General features: G+C 42.3%; 1 protein-coding gene across 2 annotated transcripts in view; it reads left to right on the top strand.

The window, feature by feature from the left end:
• ERCC3 (ERCC excision repair 3, TFIIH core complex helicase subunit) overlaps positions 1-22,749 on the top strand; it is a 36,288-nt gene extending 13,539 nt beyond the window's left edge. Inside the window, exons 9-15 of one of the 2 annotated variants that reach the window (XM_028508810.2) lie at positions 920-1,104; positions 6,119-6,321; positions 11,657-11,753; positions 12,810-12,927; positions 16,972-17,090; positions 18,957-19,109; positions 21,050-22,749. In XM_028508810.2, the coding sequence (XP_028364611.1) occupies positions 920-1,104; positions 6,119-6,321; positions 11,657-11,753; positions 12,810-12,927; positions 16,972-17,090; positions 18,957-19,109; positions 21,050-21,181 (1,007 nt within the window). In that variant the 3' untranslated portion in view covers positions 21,182-22,749. Of the gene's footprint in view, positions 1-919; positions 1,105-6,118; positions 6,322-11,656; positions 11,754-12,809; positions 12,928-16,969; positions 17,091-18,956; positions 19,110-21,049 lie in introns of those variants that run through there. The other variant, XM_028508811.2, reaches the window with a different exon arrangement.
• The last annotated feature ends 291 nt before the right edge of the window (positions 22,750-23,040 follow it).

Here is a 23,040-nt window from a genome sequence, read left to right as displayed (position 1 = left end):
AGTTCATCTTACCCTGTTTTCTTCTTGGTTTCTGGGAAGATGATGGGAAACTGAACTGATCTGGCTCCTTGTGTTCCTCTGATTCCCAGGTGCCCAGCTATCTTCTTGGTCACCTTAGTGCAGGTTTCAGGGTGACAGATCCCTTGGATAATTGGCACATTAAGTGTTGTAGGTCCCATATCAAATTGCCATTGGTGTTCCTGCTGAGCTATGGTGTGGAGAATGCTGGAAGTTGCTTCTCCCTTTTGTTCTCCTTTCATCCTTCCGTTGAAGAGGCCTGGCAGTGGTGATTAAGATTTCCCACATGGTCATTCTTATCTAGAGCCAGGTTCCTGTGATCCAGATACCCAGAAACTCAGGGATTAGCCCACATAGTGTCACAGGCCAGTGTTAAGTCGCAAGTCTGTATGTGGTACTTGGGCATTTTTTTAAAAAAAGTAACAGTGTAGCCCTGGCTGGGTGGCTAAGTTGGCTGAGCATTGTCCTATGCACCAAAAGTTTGCCAGTTTGATTCCTAGTCAGGGATATACCCCGGTTGGGGTGTGTACGTGATGCAACTAATGGATGTCTCCCTTTCCCCCTCTCTCCCTCTCTACTTCTTCCATTCTTTCCCTCTTCCTGTCTCTCTAAAATCAGTGAACATATTCTTGGGTGAGGATTAAAAAAAAGTTTTTAGAAGTTTTTTTTTTTAATATTTTATTTATTTATTTTTTAGAGAGGGAAGGGAGGGAGATAGATAGAGAAACATCAATGTGCGGTTGCTGGGGGTTATGGCCTGCAACCCAGGAATGTACCCTGGCTGGGAATCGAACCTGGGACACTTTGGTTCCCAGCCCGAGCTCAATCCACTGAGCTACGCCAGCCAGGGCTCAGTTTTTAGAAGTTTTTTAACAGTGTGAATCACCAATTGTTTCCCCAGCCAAGATGTTTCGACGGGTGCTCACCATTGTGCAGGCCCACTGCAAGCTGGGTTTGACCGCAACTCTTGTCCGGGAAGATGATAAAATTGTTGACTTAAATTTTCTGATCGGGCCCAAGCTCTACGAAGCCAACTGGATGGAGCTGCAGAACAACGGCTACATTGCCAAAGTCCAGTGTGCTGAGGTAGCTGTCCCCTTCCTTGTAGTCTCTCAGGGAGAGGCTCTTTCATGGTTCAGGGGAAGTGGACTGTGTCAATTCCTTGTGGGTAGCTACACAGGTCATGACCTGAGCAGAAGGGCTGCCGTCTCATGCAGTCCTGTCAGTCCCCTGTGAGATAGGTGGTGCTGTGCCATGTCACAGATGTGTGAAGCAAAATCACTGTCTAGGGACATACAGTAAATGGTAAGTGAGGATGCTAGTCCAGGCTGGCTCTGCTCCAAAGTCCACGCTCTTCTTCCTTTCTGGGAGTGGCTCAGGGTGTTCTTGTGTGGGCAGTCATCCAGGCTACCCCTCAGTGCCAAAGCCTATTGGTTTTGATACCCCCAGAAGGCACCTATGGCCTTGGTCATTTCATTGCTAAGAATATGTTTTCTCAATATTGTTCTATAGGGAAAACTGGCATAGGTATATATTAAAAGTACATCTTCAAAGGTAAGTCTTCTCAGAAGGAAATACAACATCAAAAAATGTCTGGCATCTAAAATAACTTTCTGGAATCCTTTCTGGCATCTAAGAATGACTGTCATTCAGTAGTTAGAGTGGCCTTTGTCATGAAAGGGTAGAGTGGGGCCTGTTGGTTAAAGGTGAGTGTGAGGACCCTGTGCAGATAGACTTGGGGTGTTGCAAAGCTTCTTTACTTTTTAGTTGCATCTTTGTAATCACCACCCATCTTATGAGACAATTGCCAGAACCTTGGAGGACCTGTTCCTCTCTAGTTGCATCTCCCTTCTACCTGCCAGGGAACCATGGTCTTGGAGCTTAGGTTTCTCATTTTCTTGCTTTTCTTTATTATTTTACCTCCTGTATATATTTTCCTAAACATTTGTTGCTTCATTTTACCTTTTTAAACATATATATATATATAAAAATAAATAGAAACAGGTTATGTATATATTGTATGACTTCTTTCATTTGCTCTATTTTTATTCGTGTGATACATTATTTTTTGATGATGAATGTAGTTGTTCATCCCTTTGAATTGCTCTGTAGTATTCCATTGTACAACTATACCGCAATTTGATATGTAATAGGATATTACACAGCAATAAAAAATAAAAATCTTTTCCAATGTTGACAGGAATTTGGGTTGCTAAGTTGTTTAAAATTTTTAAGAGCCTTATCAAAGTTTAATTGATGTTCTATAACATTCACCTGTTGTAAGTGAATATTGTGATTTATAACTTCTTTGATTATAGTTAATGTACAGAGTTGTGTAGCTGTCCCCACAATCTAGTGTTAGAATGCTTCCATTACCTCCAAAGTTCCTTCGTGACCATTTGCATTGAATTTCTGCTTCTACTCCCACCCTAGGCAGCCAGTGATTTATTTTGTCTATAAATTTGGAGCTTAGTTTTTTTTGTATTATGACAATATTTCTGCAAATGTTTTTGTACCTGTTTCCTTGGTCCCTTGGGTCACAGATTTTTTTAAAGCAGTGGTGTTCACACTGTGAACTGGGATCCCATAGTAGATGGTGACATCACTTCGGTGGGTCATAATCAGGATAGAATCGAATTTACCAGAATGCATAGTATGTATTGAGGGTATATTTATATTGTTTCATAAAACTCTGTGTGTATATGTGACTATTTAGTTTGTGATGTAAAATAATCCAAGATTGAAGGCCACTACTCTGGCAGATACACCCAGAAGTAGCATTGCTGGGTCAAATGCTCTGTGGAGGTTTACTTTACTGGTCATGTCATGGCAAACATTTCCGAAGTGATTGTACCAGTTAACATTCATCAAGGGCAAGTGAGGTCACTTCACATCTCTTCCAATACTAATATCGAATTGTTTCCTTTAATTTTTGCTAACATGCTATGTGTGGAATGGTATTCCTTTATGGTATTAATTTGTGTTTTCCTCTTTTCATATATTTATTGGCCATTTGTGTTTCATATTCTGTAAAATGTGGGATTTTAAATATTTTACTGTTGGAAAAGAATTGCTGTGATTATAAAGAACTAGAAACTCTAATGAAGACATAACAGGATATGACTCAGAGGTAACCAGAAAATGTTAACAGCAAAACTTACGGATTTGAGCTCAGCATGCAGTCTGGCATGTAGTGATGGTAGCTAGGTCTCCAGTGGTGGCTGCCTGAATAAATGGTTGTGGTGATCACACAGAAATGGCACTGGTCACAGCTGAAAAGTCAGAGTTGGTTCTAGTGCAAGGCTCCAAGAGGGTCATTTTTATTTGTACACAACCTCAAGAACTTGAAAACTCATGGCACTTCAGAATATTTGCCTGAGTATCTATGAGCACAGGGACAGGGCCTAGCACAGAGGAGGTCCTCAGGAATGTTACTGTCATTCTTATTTGGTTGCTCAGATTGTCCTAGATGTGACCAATGGGACTATATTTAATCTGGCTTTTTTTTGCCAGTTGACCTTTTCCCATCATTCTTTCAGCACCTCTTGCTTTCTGGCCCAGCAAATATATTTCTTCTTCTTTCTTCTTCTTTTTTTCTTCTTTTTCCTTCTTTTTTTGGGTAGATTTCTTAAAAAATATATTTTATTGATTATGCTATTACAGTTGTCGCATTTTTTTCTCCCCTTTATTCCCCTCCGTTCTGTACTCCCCTCCCACCAGCATTCACCCACCTTAGTTCATGCCCATGGGTCCCACATATATGTTCTTGGGCTTCTCCATTTCTCATACTATTCTTAACCTCCCCCTGTCTATTTTGTAACTACCATTTATGCTTCTTATTCTCTGTACCTTCTCCCCCATTTTCCCCCTCCCCCTTCCCACTAATAACCCTCCATGTAATCTCCATTTCTATGATTCTGTTGCTGTTCTAGCTGTTTGCTTAGTTTGTTTTTTAAGGTTCGGTTTTTGATAGTTGTGAGTTTGTTGTCATTCTACTGTTCATGTTTTTGATCATCTTTTTTTTAAGTAAGTCCCTTTAACATTTCATATAATAAGGGCTTGTTGATGATGAACTCCTTTAACTTGACCTTATCTAGGAGCCCTGTATCTGCCCTTCCATTCTAAATGATAGCTTTGCGGGATAGAGTAATCTGGGATGTAGGTCCTTGTCTTTCATGACTTTGAATCTATCCAGCCTCTTCTTGCCTGCAAGGTTTCTTTTGAGAAATCAGCTGATAGTCATGTGGAACTCCTTTGTAGGTAACTATCTTCTTTTCTCTTGCTGCTTTTAAGGTTCTGTCCTTATCCTTTATCTTAAGTAACTTAATTATGATGTACCTTGGGGTGTGCATCCTTGGATACAACTTTCTGGGGATTCTCCAAGCTTCTTGGACTTCCTGGAAGTCTACTTCCTTTGCCAGATTGGGTAAGTTCTCCTTCATTGTTTGTTCAAATAAGTTTTCAATTTCTTCCTCCTCTTTTTTTCCTTCTGGCACCCCTGTGATTCAGATGTTGGAACTTTTAAAGTTGTCCTGGGGGCTCCTAAGCCTCTCCTCATTTTTTTTGAATTCTTGTTTCTTCATTCTGTTGTGGTTAAATGTTTATTTCTTCCTTCTGCTCTAAATTGTTGATTTGAGTCCTGTTTTCCTTCCCTTCACTGTTGGATTTCCTGTATATTTTCCTTTATTTCACTTTTCATAGTCTTCTATTTTGTGGCCATACTAAACCATTTCTGTGAGCATCCTAATTACCAGTGTTTTGAACTCTGCGTTTGAAAGGTTGGCTATCTCTTCATTGCTTAGTTGTATTTTTTCTGGAGCTTTGATCTGTTCTTTCATTTGGGCCATATTTTTTTTTCTGTCTCAGCATGCCTGTTACATAGTGAGGGGAAGAGCCTTAGGTTTTCATCAGGGCAGGGCAACCCACATCATTTCATTGTGGCACTGTATGTGGGGAGGGGTTCACGAGAGAAAAATGGCGCTGGCACCGCTCTCCACTTTCAGTCACTTTCCCCGCTTCACACAAGGGAATTGGGCCCTTCTGGTGCTGATTCCTGGGTGGGTGGGTTTGTGTACATTCTAGGATCCTGTGAGTCTCTCCTGTGAACTCTCTTCTGAGACTGGGAGTTTCTCCTGCCACCTCAACCCCCACAGTTGTTTTCACTCAGAGGTTTTGAGGCTTTATTTCCCCATGCTGGAACCCTGGGTTATAGGGTCTGTCTTGCTCCCCAGTTGTTCTTCCTGGTTTGTCCATGTGCAAATGTGGGACTGCCTGCTCGGCCAGCTGCTACCTTGCCTGGTCCTTGAGCCTCCACCTTGCCCACCCTGGTCTTCCAGACACCGCCTTTCCAAGCATCCTTTCCACCCTGGCTGCCCATCTCCACCCCTCCCTACTGGTCTGAATGAATGTTTCTTCTTTAACTCCTTGGTTATCAGACTTCCATATGGTTTGATTTTCTGGCAGTACTGGTTATTTTTTGTGTTTAAATTATTTGTTGTCCTTCTTTTGGTTGTGTGAGGAGGCAAAGTGTATCTACCTATACCTTCATCGTGGCCACTCAGCAATATATTTCTGACTCATCTGGTACTTGTTTTGGCCCTGGAATTAGCCATTTTCCATGGAACCTTTCAGTAGAAAATATAACTTACAAGCCAAGATCTGGGTGTTAGGTGTGTTCATTGCCACTAGGATATCATTTCTACGCTTAGTCGATAGAGTTGGGAAGTGTGTGTGCAGTACTCTATGCAGCGCTGCGTCAACTCAAGGGAAAGTGTGATCTAAGGGAGAGGGATCACTTGTATCACAGGTTGAGAGTCTGGTGCTTTTCACTTGGAGCTGGTGTTAAAATAATTCCCTGGATATCAACACATTTAAAAATCTTTGTGTAGTAATTAACGTGTTCAAGTGCCCTAGTTCAGCCTTAAGTATGAGGTCTTGTGTGTATATGTTTGTTTACAGTTATATTGAGATATAAGTGACAGACCATTGGTTTTGTTTTGATTTGTTTTAAAGTTAATTGTGCCAAATAAATGATCTTCAAGTTTCCAACTGTGTGATGTTTCAACCTGCAAACTGACTTCTATTTCTTATTGTATCTCAGGTTTGGTGCCCCATGTCTCCTGAATTTTACAGGGAGTATGTGGCAATCAAAACCAAGAAGCGAATCTTACTGTATACCATGAATCCCAACAAATTCAGAGCTTGCCAGTTCCTGATCAAGTTTCATGAAAGGAGGAATGACAAGATTATTGTCTTTGCTGATAATGTGTTTGCCCTGAAGGAATATGCTATTCGGCTGAACAAGTAAGAATATCTTTTTGTGAGAGTGCAGAGGTGCCGGTTTTGGGTGTGTGTGTGTGTGTGTGTGTGTTTCAAGCTTTCAGAAACTTGCTAGGATCTCAAGGTCTGGTTCTGTGGCCCCAGTTCTAGGAACCAGGCCAGACAGGAGCAGCTGCTGGGAGTCAAAGGTTAGAGTGTGGAGAAAAGGAAACATGGTCACCCTGAACCCAGGGAGCAGAGGCTAGAGTCATGTTGCTTTGGAACTGGGCTCCAAAGGTGGGCATAAGTTGGCATCAGGAGTTTTAGGCTGAGTGAGCACTCTCGGGGGGCAGGGGTAGTAAGGTCAGGCTGTATGGGCTAGGAACCAGGAGGGCAAGGCAGACTGGACCAGCATCCCACGGATGGCCTGGCATTGAGAAAGAGCTTTTTAGGAAAAACACCTAGTAGAGTCATCACCAACCCACAGCCCCACCCAGATGCCTGTGATTAAAGCCTACTTCAGTGACACAGTGCTGTGAGTGTAGCAGAAGATAAAGCCCTATCTGAAGACAGGCCTGAATTTCTTTTGTGGCAGTAGGGATGGAGAGGGAAGTATGCATGCAGACCAGCTTCTTTCTGGCAAGCAATGATTTAATCCTCACTGTAGCCATAGAAGGTCATTTCATTGTTCCCATTTTGCAGATGAGAAAACTGAGACACAGAAAGATTAAATTTCTTAAATTTCTAAAATTAAAACTTTTTTCAATTTAGAAAGTATTTTATTTTTATCAGAGTAACATTGATTGTTATGAAAAATAGCAGTTCCTGTGTGTCTTCCTACTCACAATTTCTGTTCTCCAGAGACAGCCACTTTCAACTCTTTTCTCTATTTACCTTCGTACTTCTAAGTAATAATTTACCTAGCAGTTTCTTGATTATTAATTATAGAAAGTGCCTTGTAACTTTCTACTATAAAAGTTTAGGATTTAGCTTTCTTGCACACACTGCTACCCTCCCTCATCCTCCTAGTGTGTTTGGGGGTAAGTTAGTATTCAGCATTAAATTATTTTGACTAGATATATTGTCTACGCCAAGGCATATATAGTATAGTATGATTATATATATATTTTTAAAACATTTTTTAAAGATTTTATTCATTTTTAGAGAGGGAAGGGAGGGAGATAGAGAGAGAGAGAGAGAAACATCAATGTGCGGTTGCTGGAGGTCATGGCCTGCAATCCAGGCATGTACCCTGACTGGAATCGAAGCTGCGACACTTTGTTTCGCAGCCTGCTCTCAATCCACTGAGCTATGCCAGCCAGGGCTGATTATATATTTTTTTAAATTTGTTTTTTCTGGCATTAATATTGTCTTGCCATTGTTTTTGCTTGTTTTTTTTTTTTTTTTATATACTTAACTACTGCTCTTTAGACCCTTCCTGCAACCATAAACTCCCTCTCAGGAGGGTCAGACACATTAGTTCTTCTTTTCTTTCTTTCCCTGGGGGAAATGTTCTGAACAACTTCTCTAATTTTCTTACCTTCTTTCCCTACCAGCACTTCATCCTTCTGCTCTGGGACCAGGGATGCTGCTCAGCCATAATCCTCCTGTTAGTTCCCTATGCCTCTCCCTGTGCTGGAGCCCTTTTCTGTATCTCTAGTCTCCTCTTTCTTGGTCACTCATTTTGAATGAGCACAGCCTCCAGTAGTTCCTGATGAAAGGTATATAGGAAGAACATTTTTAAAAACTGTTCTTGCAAATATATTCACTCAGCCTTACACTTGATCATTAGCTAGAGTGGGCCTCAGAATGCTAAAGTCAGGACTCAGTCTTATTGGGACTTCCAGTGCGGCACTCAGAAGTCTGATGCCCTTCTGATTCCTCTCTCTATGTGATCTGTTGTAGTCATCTGTTTCCTTCTCTTAGGAACCTTTCAGGATATTTTTTTGAGATTTCAAAACAAAATGTTTAGTGTGATTTTCTTTCATTGTAATGTGCACTCATTAGAACCTTTTATATGGAAACTCATGTTTCAACTCTGAGAATTTGTTTTTCCTTGTTAACTCATCTTCACTGTTTTTCCTGTTCCCTCTCTCTCTCTCTCTCTCTCTCTCTTTTTCAAGTCCCTGCTGGTAAGATGTTGGATGTTCTGAACAACTTCTCTAATTTTCTTACCTTTTTTCCTCCTTTGTCTTCCAACCCATCTGTTGAAGGTTTTGTTAATTTGCAACAGTTCTTTATTGCTGACTGTTTTTGTTTCATGCATACAATGTCTTCTCTGGAACTCGTAAAGCTTTTAAAGTTTTCTTCTGTTCCTTACACTGTCTCTCCCTCTTTCAAGTTTTATTGTTTTCGTTGTTTCACCTCTGTCTTCAGAGCCCTTCTGATTTTTGGTAATTCTTGGTTGTATTTTCTTGTTTAAGAGTCAGTCACTAAAAAGCTGATTGGCCTTTCTGTAGAGTTTAGTGGGTTAGCCCACCTGTGAACCTCAGCGTGGCATGATTGGGCAAGAACCTGGTGCTTCGTTAAGAGATTGCCAAATGTAGTATCTCTAGGTCTTTTTTCTTGGGTAGGACATTTTCTCCAAAGAGGAGTCTTCTGGTCCCTCAGATATCAGCATGTGGTGGGAGAGGGAGAAGGGGTTTCCCTTCATTCTTCACTTTCAGTCTTGCCTTTGTCCTCAGCTCTGCCTGAGTTTCCTAAGTGCAGAGCCTCCTTGTGAATCTAGAAAGTCAGCCTCCAGGTTTCTGCCAGGTGGGAGGAGGTACTCCTGGCTGCTGGGACTGGAGCCTTACACTGCTCCTCATCCAGATACTTTGCCAGTCCTTCTGTCTGCAGTCCTGCCCCACAACCCAACTTTCAAAGCACCTAGTGACTGTGTTCTGCAAAGAAGAGGGCTTGTATTGTATTGACTTTCCCTCCTGCTGGCTTGGGTACCTGCTTTCTCTAGTTACTAGATCTGTTGCCATGCCTGCATCCATCTGTGTTTTGACTACCACAATGTGTTCACCCTCTGCTGTTACTTCTTCACCTGTTCTCTTTGTCGTTATGGGTTTGCGTCTTTATTTTAAGATTTTATTTATTTATTTTTAGAGAGAGGGGAAGGAAGGGGAAAAGGGAGGGAGAGAAATATCAATGTGTGGCTGCCTCTCATGTGCCTCCCCACTGGGGACCTGGCCTACAACCCGGGCATATGCCCCGGCTGGGAATCAAACCAGTGACCTTTTGGTTCACAGGCTGACACTCAATCCACTGAACCACACCAGCCAGGGCTGTTTGTGTCTTCTTAATCCTTTACTGTCATGTTAGTGTCAATTTGAGAAGGGCAGCAAGACAATGCATATGTTTATTGTGTCATATTGAAAATCTGTCCTCTCCTTACCACTCCCCTGCTGCTGCCCCCCCCCCCCCCCCCCATTTCAGTACTCCATCTACATTCTTCCTGGAGCTTCTTCAGGTGTCCTCCCTCACGCTTACATTTGAACACACCTGAGGCTTGCCTTTTGGTTGCAGCCTCCTGAGCATCTTCTGGGTGAGGGACACTCGTTGGCCTGGCACTGTGGAATCTGAGCCTGTCTACCACAATGAAGAGCAACAGCTCACAGCTCTCTTATGGATGCTGGAAAGATCATTTCAACTTGTACTTACCTTCTTTTTTGTTCATCTGACCTTTAAATGTATGAAATACTTTTGTTTGCCTTGTTTCTTTAAAATGATCTTACGAATCTTGGGCATTTGCTTCATTAGGTAGGTTAGGACTGATTTTGGGGACAGGGGGAGTCTCCGAGCTTCTGGTTTATCCTAGCCTTAATAAGAAAGGAATAGGTGTCACTAAATTACTTCACAGGAGAGACTGTTGGGTTATTTGGTATGTGAGGTAGTAGGAAGGACATCAACTGTGGAGTCTGACATGATGGACCTGACTCTCAGCAACTCTTCTTAATAGCTCTGTGACCTCAGGGGTGTTGTTTACCTCTCTCAACCTCCTCTTTCTCTCTGTCATGTTGACTTACCACTATCCATCTCAGAGGATTCTTGTCCCCGACATCTAGTAGGTGTTCAACAAATGGTAGGGGTTCTTCTGAAGGATGGTCATCTTCTGTTTCATTTCTCATACAGGGGAATGAATCTTTAGAAACTTGGGGCTTACCATCCTGTGACTATTTTTTTCTGATGAGGAAGGAGAAAAAGAACCACCTAAAAACCTGGGTATTGAGAGACAGGCTGTCGAGAGCAGTGTTTTCCAGCCTTTTTCACAACATGGCACACATAGAAAATAACATAGAAGATGTTTGGTGTTCTGAGCACTCTTGTATAACAGGCTTACAATGGTTGAGGTGACCAGAGGCCATCAACCTGGAGTGTCTGTCTGTCCCAGGCCCTTCCCAGCTTCCCCATGGGCAAGAGTTTTTGCTATTCCAGGTATACCCATTACTACTTTGTGGCACAGGATTGGGAAGCATGTGGAGGATCAAAAATTGTGCTTTCTGTCTTCCATGGGCACTGCCCTGGGATGGTTAGTGGGCCTGGGTGGTGGAACGTTTACACTTGGGTTTAGTCTCCTCAGACTGTTGCCCCTTAATCACATATACCTTGGAAAAATGAAACCTGTCTTTTATAGTTTTGAGGACTGTTGGCAGGGATGGATGAATTTTTTTTTCAACATGGTGTCCAGCTCAGTGTTAAGTGTGGGTGGGACCTATATATCTGGTAGCTGTCCTTGTCATTATCATCATCGTCGTCATCATCATCTCCACCATACTAAAGCTACAGAGACCAGGTCATTCCATGAATAGTGCAGGAATGGCATTGCCAGATCACAGGAGGTGATAGATGACCACTGAGTCTGCCAGATAGGCTTGTGCCCTTTGGCTGAGAGCTGGGAATTAAATAGAAGGGTTTTAAACATAGTGTTATAGGAGGCCAGAAGGCAAAGGTCTAGAGGTGGCTCTTTGCTCCTTCCTACCCCTTTCTTGGAGAATGCTTGTGTCATTAGGAAACAGTTGTTTCCAAACAGCAGTGTTTTCTTTTCTACCCCATTGTGCTTCATGAAATCCAGGGGATTCTCTTTGTATAGACACTAAGCTTAGGGCTAGAGATCTGAGTCCAAAACCAAGGAAAAAATTAAAGGAGGAAATCCTCAAGAGAATGGTACCTTGAACCTCAGTTCAATGGGGAAGAGATAAAGTGTGTGTTGTGTTTTGGAAGAGGAATAGGGAGGGTGTATTGCCACTCTTTTTTATGGTTCTCTTCCTGATACTCTTGAATGACAGGGCTTCCTGGGAAAGAGTACTTTGCAGAAGCTTCTACTTTGATGTACTTTCAGGAAAACTGAGGGATGGTTCTGTTGTCTTCCTAATACAGCTTTGTTCTTCTCTAGACCCTATATCTATGGTCCTACATCTCAGGGAGAAAGGATGCAGATTCTTCAGAATTTCAAGCACAACCCCAAAATCAACACCATCTTCATATCCAAGGTCTGTGTGACATGCACGGTGGTGGTGAGGATTGCCAGCAATCCTAAGGCCTAGGGGTGGGGGGCAGTGAATTGGTGTTTGTTGAAGGAACATCATTCGTCAGCTTTCATTTCCACGTGTCTGGGTAGTAGAAGAAACAGATATAGGGATTTATGTATTATGTATAACCTATGCAGTCCTTTTGCTTGATGAGTTTTCCCACTTCTTTTTGGGATACAGGAATTTTAAGCTGTATTTTCTTTATAAAAGAGAAAAAAGTTCATCACCTACTCTGACAAAAGTAGGCATTTGGATGAAATTCTCTTTGTGGAATTGGAGAGGCCTGTGGATCACTGGCAGCCTTTGTCCTGACTCCTGCTGTGCCTTGGTGATGGGTGGTGAATGTAAACACAATGCAAAGTCATGTACACCCAAGTTGGTGATGGTTTTAATTTGCAGTCAGAAGCTGTGGCGCAACCATTTAGATCAGTCATTCAGATTAGGATAGACCCAGAGCCCAAAAGAAATAAGATTTACCTATAAAGTGATCATGACTAGTTCTGTAAGTACCAAACTTTGATGTCTATGTGGGAATTTAGATGGTTGGAAGCCCCAAACTGAGGCAGCTACCCTGAGTAAGAATCCAGCCCAGTGAAGGCAAGTGACACCCACTAAGTCACATGTATGACACGTACAGCTGGTCTTAATGGCATCTACTGAAGAGTGTGGATGGTTTTAGGCAGGCCTGTTTGTGTAATAAAAAATAAGAATTGCTTACAGAAAGTCTCTGTTGATAGGGCCCTCTTGTGTTTGGGCCCCTAGCAGCCCACACTGGGAATGTGGCTGAGACAGACAGTGGGGACTGGAGATAGTTTTCTAAAGGACAGCTCTCAGGAGAATTTGCTCTTGTTCTTAGAGGCCTGCCTGCATCTGAAAGACCCTGGCACAGAGAGAAGAGAACAGTAATTGTTTTTCTTAATTACCCACAGAGCTTATTTAAATTTGAGACCAGTTGATTTTTTTCCCTCTGTCTCATATAAAAACCTTCCCAGATACACAGCTGCTTTATTTCTATAGGTGGGTGACACATCATTTGATCTGCCAGAAGCAAACGTTCTTATTCAGATTTCATCTCATGGTGGTTCCCGACGGCAGGAGGCCCAGAGGCTAGGGCGAGTGCTGCGAGCCAAAAAAGGTAAAGGTGGTCTTCCCCCTTCTTCTCTGGGGTCTCCCCATTCCAACTACCTTGGATAGGAAAAGGGTAGGGCTGAGCTGCCAGTGTGTTTGTGATGGCAAACTTGTGCTGCTGGACTAGGTATACTCTGAGGGAGGGACTCCCAAAGCAGGACCAAGATCTTCTTGGCCCTTATTTCTTGTGCCTTGAGGGTGGATATGTGTGTGTTTTCAGTGGCAGCTGCCTGCAACTCATGCAGATGCCCTCTAAGCTGAGCTCTTATATTGGTAGCTAGTAAGAGGATCCAGACAGCAATCTGCATCATATAGACACAGAAGGGAGAAAGCACAGCTGGGCCACCAGTGCAAGTGTCAGAGCTGGAACTTGTCCCCTGAACCTTAACTTAGGAGTAATGGGAGGGCCTAGGGAGCAACTTGAGCAGCCACAAATGTATGCCTTCTTTATAACCTGTGAATTGTGGTGCCCTAAGTGGCTGCTTGCATCAAGGGTGTCAGAAGCTCAGTAAATGAAGAAGCAAAAGGCATGGGTACTCTGCTTGTTAACTGTGATTGAAACAAAACAAAACAAGAACAACTCAGGTTTCTTTTCTTTTTTTAAGATTTTATGTATTAATTTTTAGGGAGAGGGGAAGGTAGGGAGAAAGAGAGGGAGAGAAACATCGATGTGCGATAAAAACATTGATTAGTTGCTCTACACCCCTAACTGGGGACCTGGCCTGCAACCCAGGCATGTGCCCTGACCAGAAATTGAACTGGCAACCTTTTGGTTCACAGGCCAGAGCTCAATCCACTGAGCCACACCAGGGCATAGAAAACTTAGATTTCATTTGCAGGCACGGTGGGGATTGACATTGCTGCTCAGACATGGCATTCTCCTGGGACCAGCCAAGACCTAAGACAAGTTCACAGGCCCTGTCCTCAAGGAATTCACTTATCTTAGGAAGCACCTGGACTGGTAGGATGTTTGAAAATGACAACATTTAGTGGACATGTGTTGGAATTGTACTGTATTTGATTATGTTTAAGAAGCAGCTAATTGACTATGCTTAAAGTGGAGAAGAGGGCCCACTAGAAATAGCAAGCATGGGCTTGGGTACCAGACCAGTTGTGTGACCTGGGCAAGTAATTTGCCCCTCTGAGCCTTGATTTCCCATCTAAAGTAGGAGTGACAGTCCTATCTTGCAGGACTATTGTGAGGAATGAGACTTACATAACAGAATATAGTTGGCTGCTGGATAAATTGTGGCTTTTATGAAGCTGACAAGCATACGTAACCTGAGTAGCATATGTGAAAGTAATTCATTACTTTCCTTATTCTTTACCAAGAAAAGAAATTGTATACACACACACTTACACAATTTGAAAACACCTTTGAATTAGATTTAGAATTTTGTTTTAAAATACTATTTGACTTGCCCTGAGCGACGTGGCTCAGTTGATTGGGTGTTGTCTGTCAAAGCAAAAGATCACAGGTGATTCCTGGTCAGGGCACATGGCTGGGTTGCAGGTTCAGTTCCTGGTCGGGGCGCATAAAAGAGGCACCTGATCAATGTTTCTCTCACACATCGATATTTCTCTCCCTCACTTTGTCCCTCCCTTCCCTCTCTCTAAAAATAAATAAAATCTTAAAAAAGGGTGGGGTGGCAACCCTTATGCCTGCTGTTGGTGTAATTATAAATTAGTACAGCCACTATGGGAAACAGTATGAAGATTCCTCAAAAAATTAAAGATAGAAGTACCATATTGTCCAGTAATTCCACTTCTGGATGTATATCTGACAGAATTGAAATCAGTAGGTGAGAGAAAACTGCATCCAAAGTTAACTGCAGCCTTATTTACAATAGCGAAGACATGCTAACAATCTAAGTGCCTTGACATATGAATGTATAAAGAGAACATGGTGTATATATATTAAAAGACTATTTAGCCATAAAATAAAAAGGAAATCCTACCATTTGTAACAACATGGATGGACCTTGAGGGCATTATGCTAAGTGAAGTAAGTCATATACTATATAATCTCACTTATGTGTGAAATGCAAAAAAAAAAAATCATAAAAAAGAGTTTAAATTTGTGGCTACTAGAGGCATTGGATGACGGTGTTCAGAAAGGTTAAACTTCCAGTTATAAGGTAAATAATTACTGGGTGTGTGTGTAATGTATAATATGATGGCTATGGTTGTAAAAAGAAAGATATAAATGGAGCCGCTTTAAAATGGAGCTAGAGCTGTCATTATAGAGGAACTGCCTTGTACGTCTTTTCAAACCTTTGGATGTTAAAACAGCAAAATAACCTTTGGACTGGTTTTAAAGCAACCTTATGTCCCAAAAACTGTTTTCAACGATGACAAGAAAGCAGATATGATGACTCCTGGACTGAAAATTAAAAATGTTATTTAGAATTAACATCCCTGTGTTATGTTATTCGCACCTGTAGAAAGGTCTTCCTTCTGTTGGTATAATTGTTTCCTTTCCCTTTCTCATAAACACTCATTGCTTTAGTCTTCTAACCTGAGCACTATTTGGGCTTCTACCTGAATCTGTGCTTCCTGAAAAGCTATTCTTTTTGATTTTAAATAAATGGTTATTGCCTCGCACTTTGGCCTTTTATTTTTAGGTGGACATAGTTAATGTTGCTGTATAGTATATTTGAAAATTGCTAGGGGTAAATCCTAAAAGTTCTTCTCACAAGGAAAAACATTTGTATCAGTAAAAAATGATGGATGTTAACCAAATTTATTGTGGTAATTATTTTACAATATATGTAAGTCAAATCATGCTGTGCACTTTAAACTTACATAGTCTGTATGTCAGTTTTATCTCAATAAAATTGAAAGAAAAAAGAAAAAACTATTTGAAGTAGATATTTGGCCCCTTTGCATCTTTGAGTTCTTATAAGACTAGGAAACAATTGATTTCAGAAGTAGTATACCAATACTTACTGACATTTGAACTGTGAAACATAAATGTTTAGATTTTCCTGAAAGATCAGGTTTTATAGGCTACAGTATTTTCTGTCCTAGTTTCTGTGCTAATTCTGTTCTAGGTTTTCACACTGAGCTGTTTTTTTTTAGCAGCTTTCTTGAGATATAATTCACATACCATACAACTGATCTATTTCAAGTGTACAACTCATTGGTTTTTAGTATATTCACAAAGTTGCATAATTATCACCACAATCTATATTTAGAATATTATTATCACCCTCAAAAGAAATCCTTCCCCATTACCAGAATTTCCTCATTTTTTTTATTGCTGAATGATGTTCCATTGTACAGACATACCACGTTTTATTTATCTATTCATCTGATAAATAATCTGGTAAATGGATATTTGGACTATTTCTACTTTTTTGGCTCACAGAATATATTATGTAATTTGTGTGCAAGTGTTATGTGGACTTAATGTTTTCATTCCTCTTGGCTATGTATCTAGGAATAGAATTGCTGGGTCATGTAGTTACTATGGTTAACATTTTAATAAGCCTCCAGACTGTTTACAAAGTGACTGTACCATTTATGTTCTTACTAACAATGTACAAGGGTTCCAACCTCTCCACATCCTTGACAACAACTGTAATAATCTGTCTTTTAAAAATTTTAGCTATATTAGTATGTATCTTTAGGTGGTTTTGATTTGTGTTTCCCTGATGACTAATAGTGTTGAGCATCTTTTCAAATGCTGATTAGCCATTTCTGTATTCTCTTTAGAGAAGTGCGTATTCTGATCCTGGACCCTTTTTGTAATGGAGTTGTGTTTTCATTATTGAGTTGTAATAGTTCTGTATATGACCTAGATACAAACTCCTTATCAGGTATATGTTTTGTAAGTATTTTTTCCCATTATGTTTTTTTTCTTCCAATTTTTTGATGGTGTTCTTTGAAGCACAAAAGCTTTTAATTTTGATGAAGTCCCCATACAAAATTAGGGCAATCAACTTCTGACCACAAAGCTCTCCCACTGCATTACTTGCTTCTGAGCCCTGGAACCTTAGTTCTTGCATTCTCATGGCTAATGTTATTCTTTTTCCTGCCCTCTCCCCAGGAATGGTTGCAGAGGAGTACAATGCCTTCTTCTACTCACTGGTATCTCAGGACACACAGGAAATGGCTTATTCAACCAAGCGGCAGAGATTCTTGGTAGACCAGGGTTACAGCTTTAAGGTATGTTTCCATTTGGTCTCTGGTCATTGTAGGACCATAGCTTTTTTTTTTGTACTCGGGCCTCCAGGAAAAGTGGGACCATGGTTAGTACCAGCATGGGACAGAGCTCAGGCAGGCATGGAGCATTAGGGGACTGGAGGCCTTGCCTGCCGTAGACTCCCTTTATCTTTGCCTGAATTGCAGGGTCTATGAGGGAAAACATTGTGCAGGATCCCTTCATTCCCCCAGCTTCCCACAGTGAATGGTCAAAGAATGGGACCTTTGAAGCAAGAGGCTGGAATCTGCTTATTAACATTTTTTAGTTGCCTTATGCAAAAACATTAGATGTTGGTGGGGAAATATGTAAGGCTAACAGAACTTGAGGTACTCACAAACTGTGGCCCCCAGTATGTTAGTGTGAGACCCTGGGGTTACTTTCCTAAGGGGTAGCACTCCAGGTGGCCTGGACAGCTCTTCCCATAGTCAGCCGGTGAACCTTGGCCTTAGTGGGCTTCACAGGCATGATAGCCATCCAGTGTACTACAAATCAGTTATTTGAATAACTTGGGAAATTCTAAAGCTTTGGCTGTCATTTGCTGAGGCATTTTCTTTCCTGACACAAATAGTAGGTTATATCAGGATTTAGTGTCCCAGTGGGTTTTTATTTGTAGAGCTGGATGGAAGATGCTGGAAGAAGGGAACTAAAAGGACCTCACTAGAACTTGGGTGTGTAGGTTCCCAGGTTCTTGATTTGAGAAACACTGTAGGCTGTCTTATACAAATGTTTTAGTTAGAGATCCTATTAGCTGTGGACAAGAGGATAAGGTTGTCTGACACTTCTTTTAGCCAGAGACAGTGACACTTTTCAGACTTCTTATGTTGGGCTAGAGGATAGGACTCTTGGGGCAGTTTTTTTGAAAGATTTGCATCATGACCTTTTTATATATTTGTAAAGTATGCACTGTTGACAGCATTCATGACTCTTGATCCCTGGGAGAGGTATGGTGGGAGAAGTGCACTGAGTTACGAAGTGCTGTGAGTTCTTTGAAGGGTGAGATTGATAGAAAGGCACCTGATGTATAGTTTCTGTGTTGGTGGCAGCTGTCTTCGTCTTCTTTGCTTTTTGTGCTGTGGCTGGGAGCAGCCAGGTCAGACTTTCCAGAGTCATGACTCTGGAGGGGTGGCCAGGTGAGGGCAGAGGTGTCCCACCCATATCTGTAATCCAGATCTGGCCACCGGAAGGGCTCAGCCAGATCCTTGCTTTAGGAATTTTCTTTCCATTAAAATTATGAGAAGAATTAGAGGGAAAAAAGTCCCCTTTACATAAATCAGTCTAAGCTTACTGCAGGGCTAGGCAGACCTTGTAGTAAGTTACCCCTAAAGAAATGAAAACCAAATCTCCATCAGGTTGTCATCTTGCTCTTTTAAGAAAAACCTTGTAAATCCATTCTTGACATTTTGTTTTTTGAAAGTACTCCCCCTGCTGGAAACCTTGGGTCCATGCCAGGAGGTTGAAGACCTTCTCAGGGGCAGCAGGCAGTACCTTCCAGTCTCTGGTCCCTTTTGTCAACTGGTGCAAGATGTTTCAACATCATCAAGATCCTCGTTGATCTTTTGTTAAGGGATCATTTAGCTGTTATGTGTTGGGAGCATATTTCTCTGGAATTTTCTTAACCTCTCCTGCTTTGCAGTCATTGATTGCATTCCTATTGAAGGTGACTGCTAAAACTGGTCTCTGGAGTGCCCCAAGGAGCTCTCCACTGTTAACCACCTACCTACGCCACTGGTCAAAGGAAGTGACCAGAGCAAGTGAACCTGAGAGAAGGCAGTAGGGAAGGTGAGGGGAGGGAAAGCGAAGGGTGTCACCTGCTGGTTTTGGCCTTACAGGTGATCACAAAGCTTGCTGGCATGGAGGAGGAAGAGCTGGCATTTTCGACGAAAGAAGAACAGCAGCAGCTCTTGCAGAAAGTCTTGGCAGCCACTGACCTGGATGCTGAGGAAGAGGTGGTGGCAGGAGAGTCTGGCTTCAGATCCAGTCAGGTGAGTGTTAGGCTGGAGTTGCACAAGAAACCAGACGGACACAGCGAGCTAAGGAGCAGGTTTTATTAGTGGGGAATAAGAAGGAAAAGTGGAGCCACCAAGGGAGGTTAAGACTCACTTGGTTGTTCTTAGGGCAGGGTTTTTAAGTGCAAAAACCCACGAAGGGTAACTGGTTAAGTTGTCAGTGTCTGATTAGCAAGAGCTGGTTGCTGGGTGCCATTTCTGCTGACTGTTGTTCTTGATACAGCTTATCAGGCTCAAGTTAAAGCTGCATCCTATTATACCGGACAGGCTGACCCCAGACCCCAACCTTAGCCAGGCATCTTTTTCCTGGGTAGGGTCTGCAGGAAGTTCCCACGATACAGTTTCCCATGGTGCCTTTCTCTCGCCTGTTGATTTTCCATTCCTCCTAGGCCTGCCTAGGTCTGTCAGTGGGTGCGTATGTGAAGCTCCTGAAGGACCGAGTCCTTAGACTTACACATGCACAGTTGTGTGTATGTGCCTGTGCAATCTTCTAAAAAACTTGTAGAGAAGAGAATATTAACAACCCATTAAGCTGTTGGTATGTATCTTCTCTTCTGTACATGCTGTTTTATATGGCTGAGCCTGCAGTGGCTATAATTGATCTGTTGCTCTACAAGTATTAGTATTTTTATGTTGAAGCTTAGGATGGCAGACATGATCTCAGGCTCTTACTAGGGTAGCTGTAGAAAGGAGTGTGATGGGCCTGGGGCTGCTATTCTTGGCCTGGGGCAAGTCACTTCATCTCTGGTTTCCTTCCTAGTCCCTAGCTGAGCCTTCCAGCCTATTAAATGGATCTGAGGATCAACTCATTTTGTAGTTTCAGTACTTTGAAAAAAGTTTAGGGTTTTCTGAAAATACTCAACTTTTTATTCTGCACATAATTATTGAATGCCTACTGTGTGTCAGGCATGGCATAATTAACAAAAGTATCATTATGGGGAATTCTTAATCAGGCCCTCCAAGGAGAGAAGCAAGTTTGGTGCTTTTGAAACTAAATTGGCATTAGAACCAAAAGGAGAGTGATGACTGGAACAAGGAAAGAGAGAAGCAACATCACCAGGAGAGGTGCTGCCCTCCCTATAGCCAGAGACCTTGCTCCCCTCAGATCTGGGGTTTGGGGACTGGCTCTGTGGCACTCTCCATGGGGGCCCCAGGGAAACTCCTTGCCTCTGACCATGTTATGGGTGACTTTGGGTCAGTCTTACCTCACAGTGGGTCCCCTGAAACCAGGCTGTTACAGGCATTACTTCAGGGCCCATCTGTGTGTATTGTTGCCATTTGGTCCCTGTGGGTGCCAGACTCTGGGACACACCCCAGACTTGAGTGGTTTCTGTTCATGGCACCTATGTCTGTCTAGGCAGGTGTGGTTATTCCTATCCAACAGATGACTTCATTGAAGTGCAGGCATTCAGTATTTGCCCAAGGTTACCCAGTGAGATGCAAAGACAAGATTCAAGCCTAGGATTTGTGGTTTTCCACTTGACTTAAAGCCTTGTGTGGAGTCTTGGGAAATTTTGAGGGACTTGTGCCCTCACTGTTAAAAAATTCTCTTCAAAAATTGTCACTAAGAGAGGTAGTGTAGCATTACGTTTAAGTATAGGAAAGCTTAAGCCAGCCTGCTGGTGTTCAAGTCCCATCTCTTTAAGAGCTGTATGATTTTATACAAGTTACTTACCCTGTCTGTGTTTCAGTTTCCTCTTCTATAAAGTGGAGATTACAATGTTTGTGAGGATTAGATGAGTTAATACATGTAAGTGTGTATACTGCTTAGAACCATGCCTGAGACATGGTAAGTGGTTAATAAATGTTATTTAAATACCATAAAATTTGTTTAAAAATTTATGAAACTTATTATAAATGTTATAAAAGGAGTGTCTTTCCCCTTGGAAACTAACAGTGGGCTGGGTCCCCCACAGGTATCTCGGCGCTTTGGCACAATGAGCTCCATGTCTGGGGCCGATGACACTGTGTACATGGAGTACCACTCAGCGAGGAGCAAGGCTTCCACCAAGCATGTACACCCCCTTTTCAAGCGCTTCCGGAAATGACATCCATGGAGCTACGTAGACAAATCATGTTCTCCCTCCAGCATTGGCCAAACTGATGCTATGCTGAAGAAAATATATCAAGAATTTGGTTCTGTCTCCATGGATTATCCAGGGTTTAAAAAATTAGTGGGGGGTCTACACTTTTTTGTTCTTCTCAGACCACTTTTCAAACTTGTTGGGCAATGGTCAGTCCTGTATATAAAAATGTGTAATATTTAAGCTGTATTTATCCTACTGTTTTCCTGAATAAACAAATGGACAGTTTAATCACTTTTCATTATAGATGCCCTTCTTCCTTGTCATAGGCATGCTTCATGACTGCGTGACAACCCCTTGTCAAATCCACACTTTGTTGCAGGCAGAGTGAGGTGGAGCCCATTCTGAGGGAGCTACTGGGATGATGAGAAGAGATTTGCTGCTTGGTGTTGAAGTGTTGATGGGGATAGGCCCCGGTAGCTGGGAATGGGGTGTGGTCCAGGCAAAGGGAAGAGCTTGAAGCAGTTTTCAGTGCTACCTGTTCCTGTTTATCTCAGGTGCATTCAACAGAGGGAACCCACAGTGTGTTGGTCCTTTAGATCACCTGAAGGCCATCACCTCCTTAGGAAGCCACAGTGCACAAAGCTCCTGATGGTTGATATTTTCTAAGAGAAAAGCCTCTATTTCTCCCCCAAAAACAGTTCTGATATTCCTGGGAGGCTGGATTCCTCTCCTAATAGCAGCTCATTACCCTTGAGCCTTTGGTATCTAGTTCCTTTATTCTGAAAAAATGTCTTTGGGTTTTTTTCTCTTGTTCTGGAATGAAAGAAAGGGTGTTGTTAAGGAAAAGACAAGGCAGAATTGCTCCCTGAAACAAAAGTACACAGAGGCATAGATCATGAAGAAAAACTTTTGAGGTAGAGGCTCATTGTAATGGGAAACAGCATTCACACCTGGGGAGTGTTGAAAGCCTGTGTCAGTAAGGCTCTAAATTTGGAGTCCCAGCCTATTCTGTAGCTGTGCATCAGCCTTCTACTTCCCAGTGGTTGGTGTTTTTACTCCTGTCCAGTTCCACAAAGCAGTGACTTGGCAGCCCTGGGGAGGTGACAATGTCTACTGTAGCAGGAGTGCTTTGAAGCAACATCTACCTTCCCTGAATTCTACTTCTCTGAGCCGTCCTTTTGGGGACACAACACAGTCTTATAGTCTGGCCAGCAGTTGGTGCTAACACGCAGCTGGGCACTTTGTCAATGCAAACCCCAGAAATGGCCCTGAACAGCCAGACCTGAGGCCTGTGCCCAGGCGCGTAAGTGCTAAGGCCTGCAAACCTGCGTGTCACTTCTTAGTGGGCTGGTACCTGCTGGTTTTTTGTTCCCTAACCTCTCTCTTGGCAGTGTTGAATTTTAAGTGAGTCTTCTGATCTTTTGCATTCTGGAAAACAGCTTACTGCAAAGAACTACCCTTCACATACAACTTAGATAAGAGTCATGGATGCCCAGTTGATTGATTACCTATGACAAGGCCAGACATAGACCTTCCAAATACCAATTCTTTGCCTCAGATGATTAGCTGAATTGCTTTCCCCTGATGTTCAATATGAGCAAAATGCTTTTTACCCAATTGTGGTTAAGATTCTCTCCTTTTCACCTGACCCTTGGATTTTGGCCTACCTTTAGCTGACAGCCCCCTCCTGAGAACAGGCTAGACTCAGGGTCAAACATTGTCTGGCCTACTGTCTGACCGTGCCACTCGCATTTATCCTGCTTCCCAACACCCTGTTTCTACCTTTTTTTCCCCCTCACCATAAAAGAAAAACTTTTGTCTAATCCTTTAGACACAGATCTTATGATTAGCACATTCTCCCTATTGCAATAGCTGTCCCC

This window comes from Phyllostomus discolor, chromosome 4 (assembly GCF_004126475.2).
Source record: "Phyllostomus discolor isolate MPI-MPIP mPhyDis1 chromosome 4, mPhyDis1.pri.v3, whole genome shotgun sequence".
NCBI lineage: Eukaryota > Metazoa > Chordata > Mammalia > Chiroptera > Phyllostomidae > Phyllostomus > Phyllostomus discolor.
Note: the sequence above shows the minus strand (reverse complement) of the source record. Positions and strands in the feature narration are given on the sequence as shown.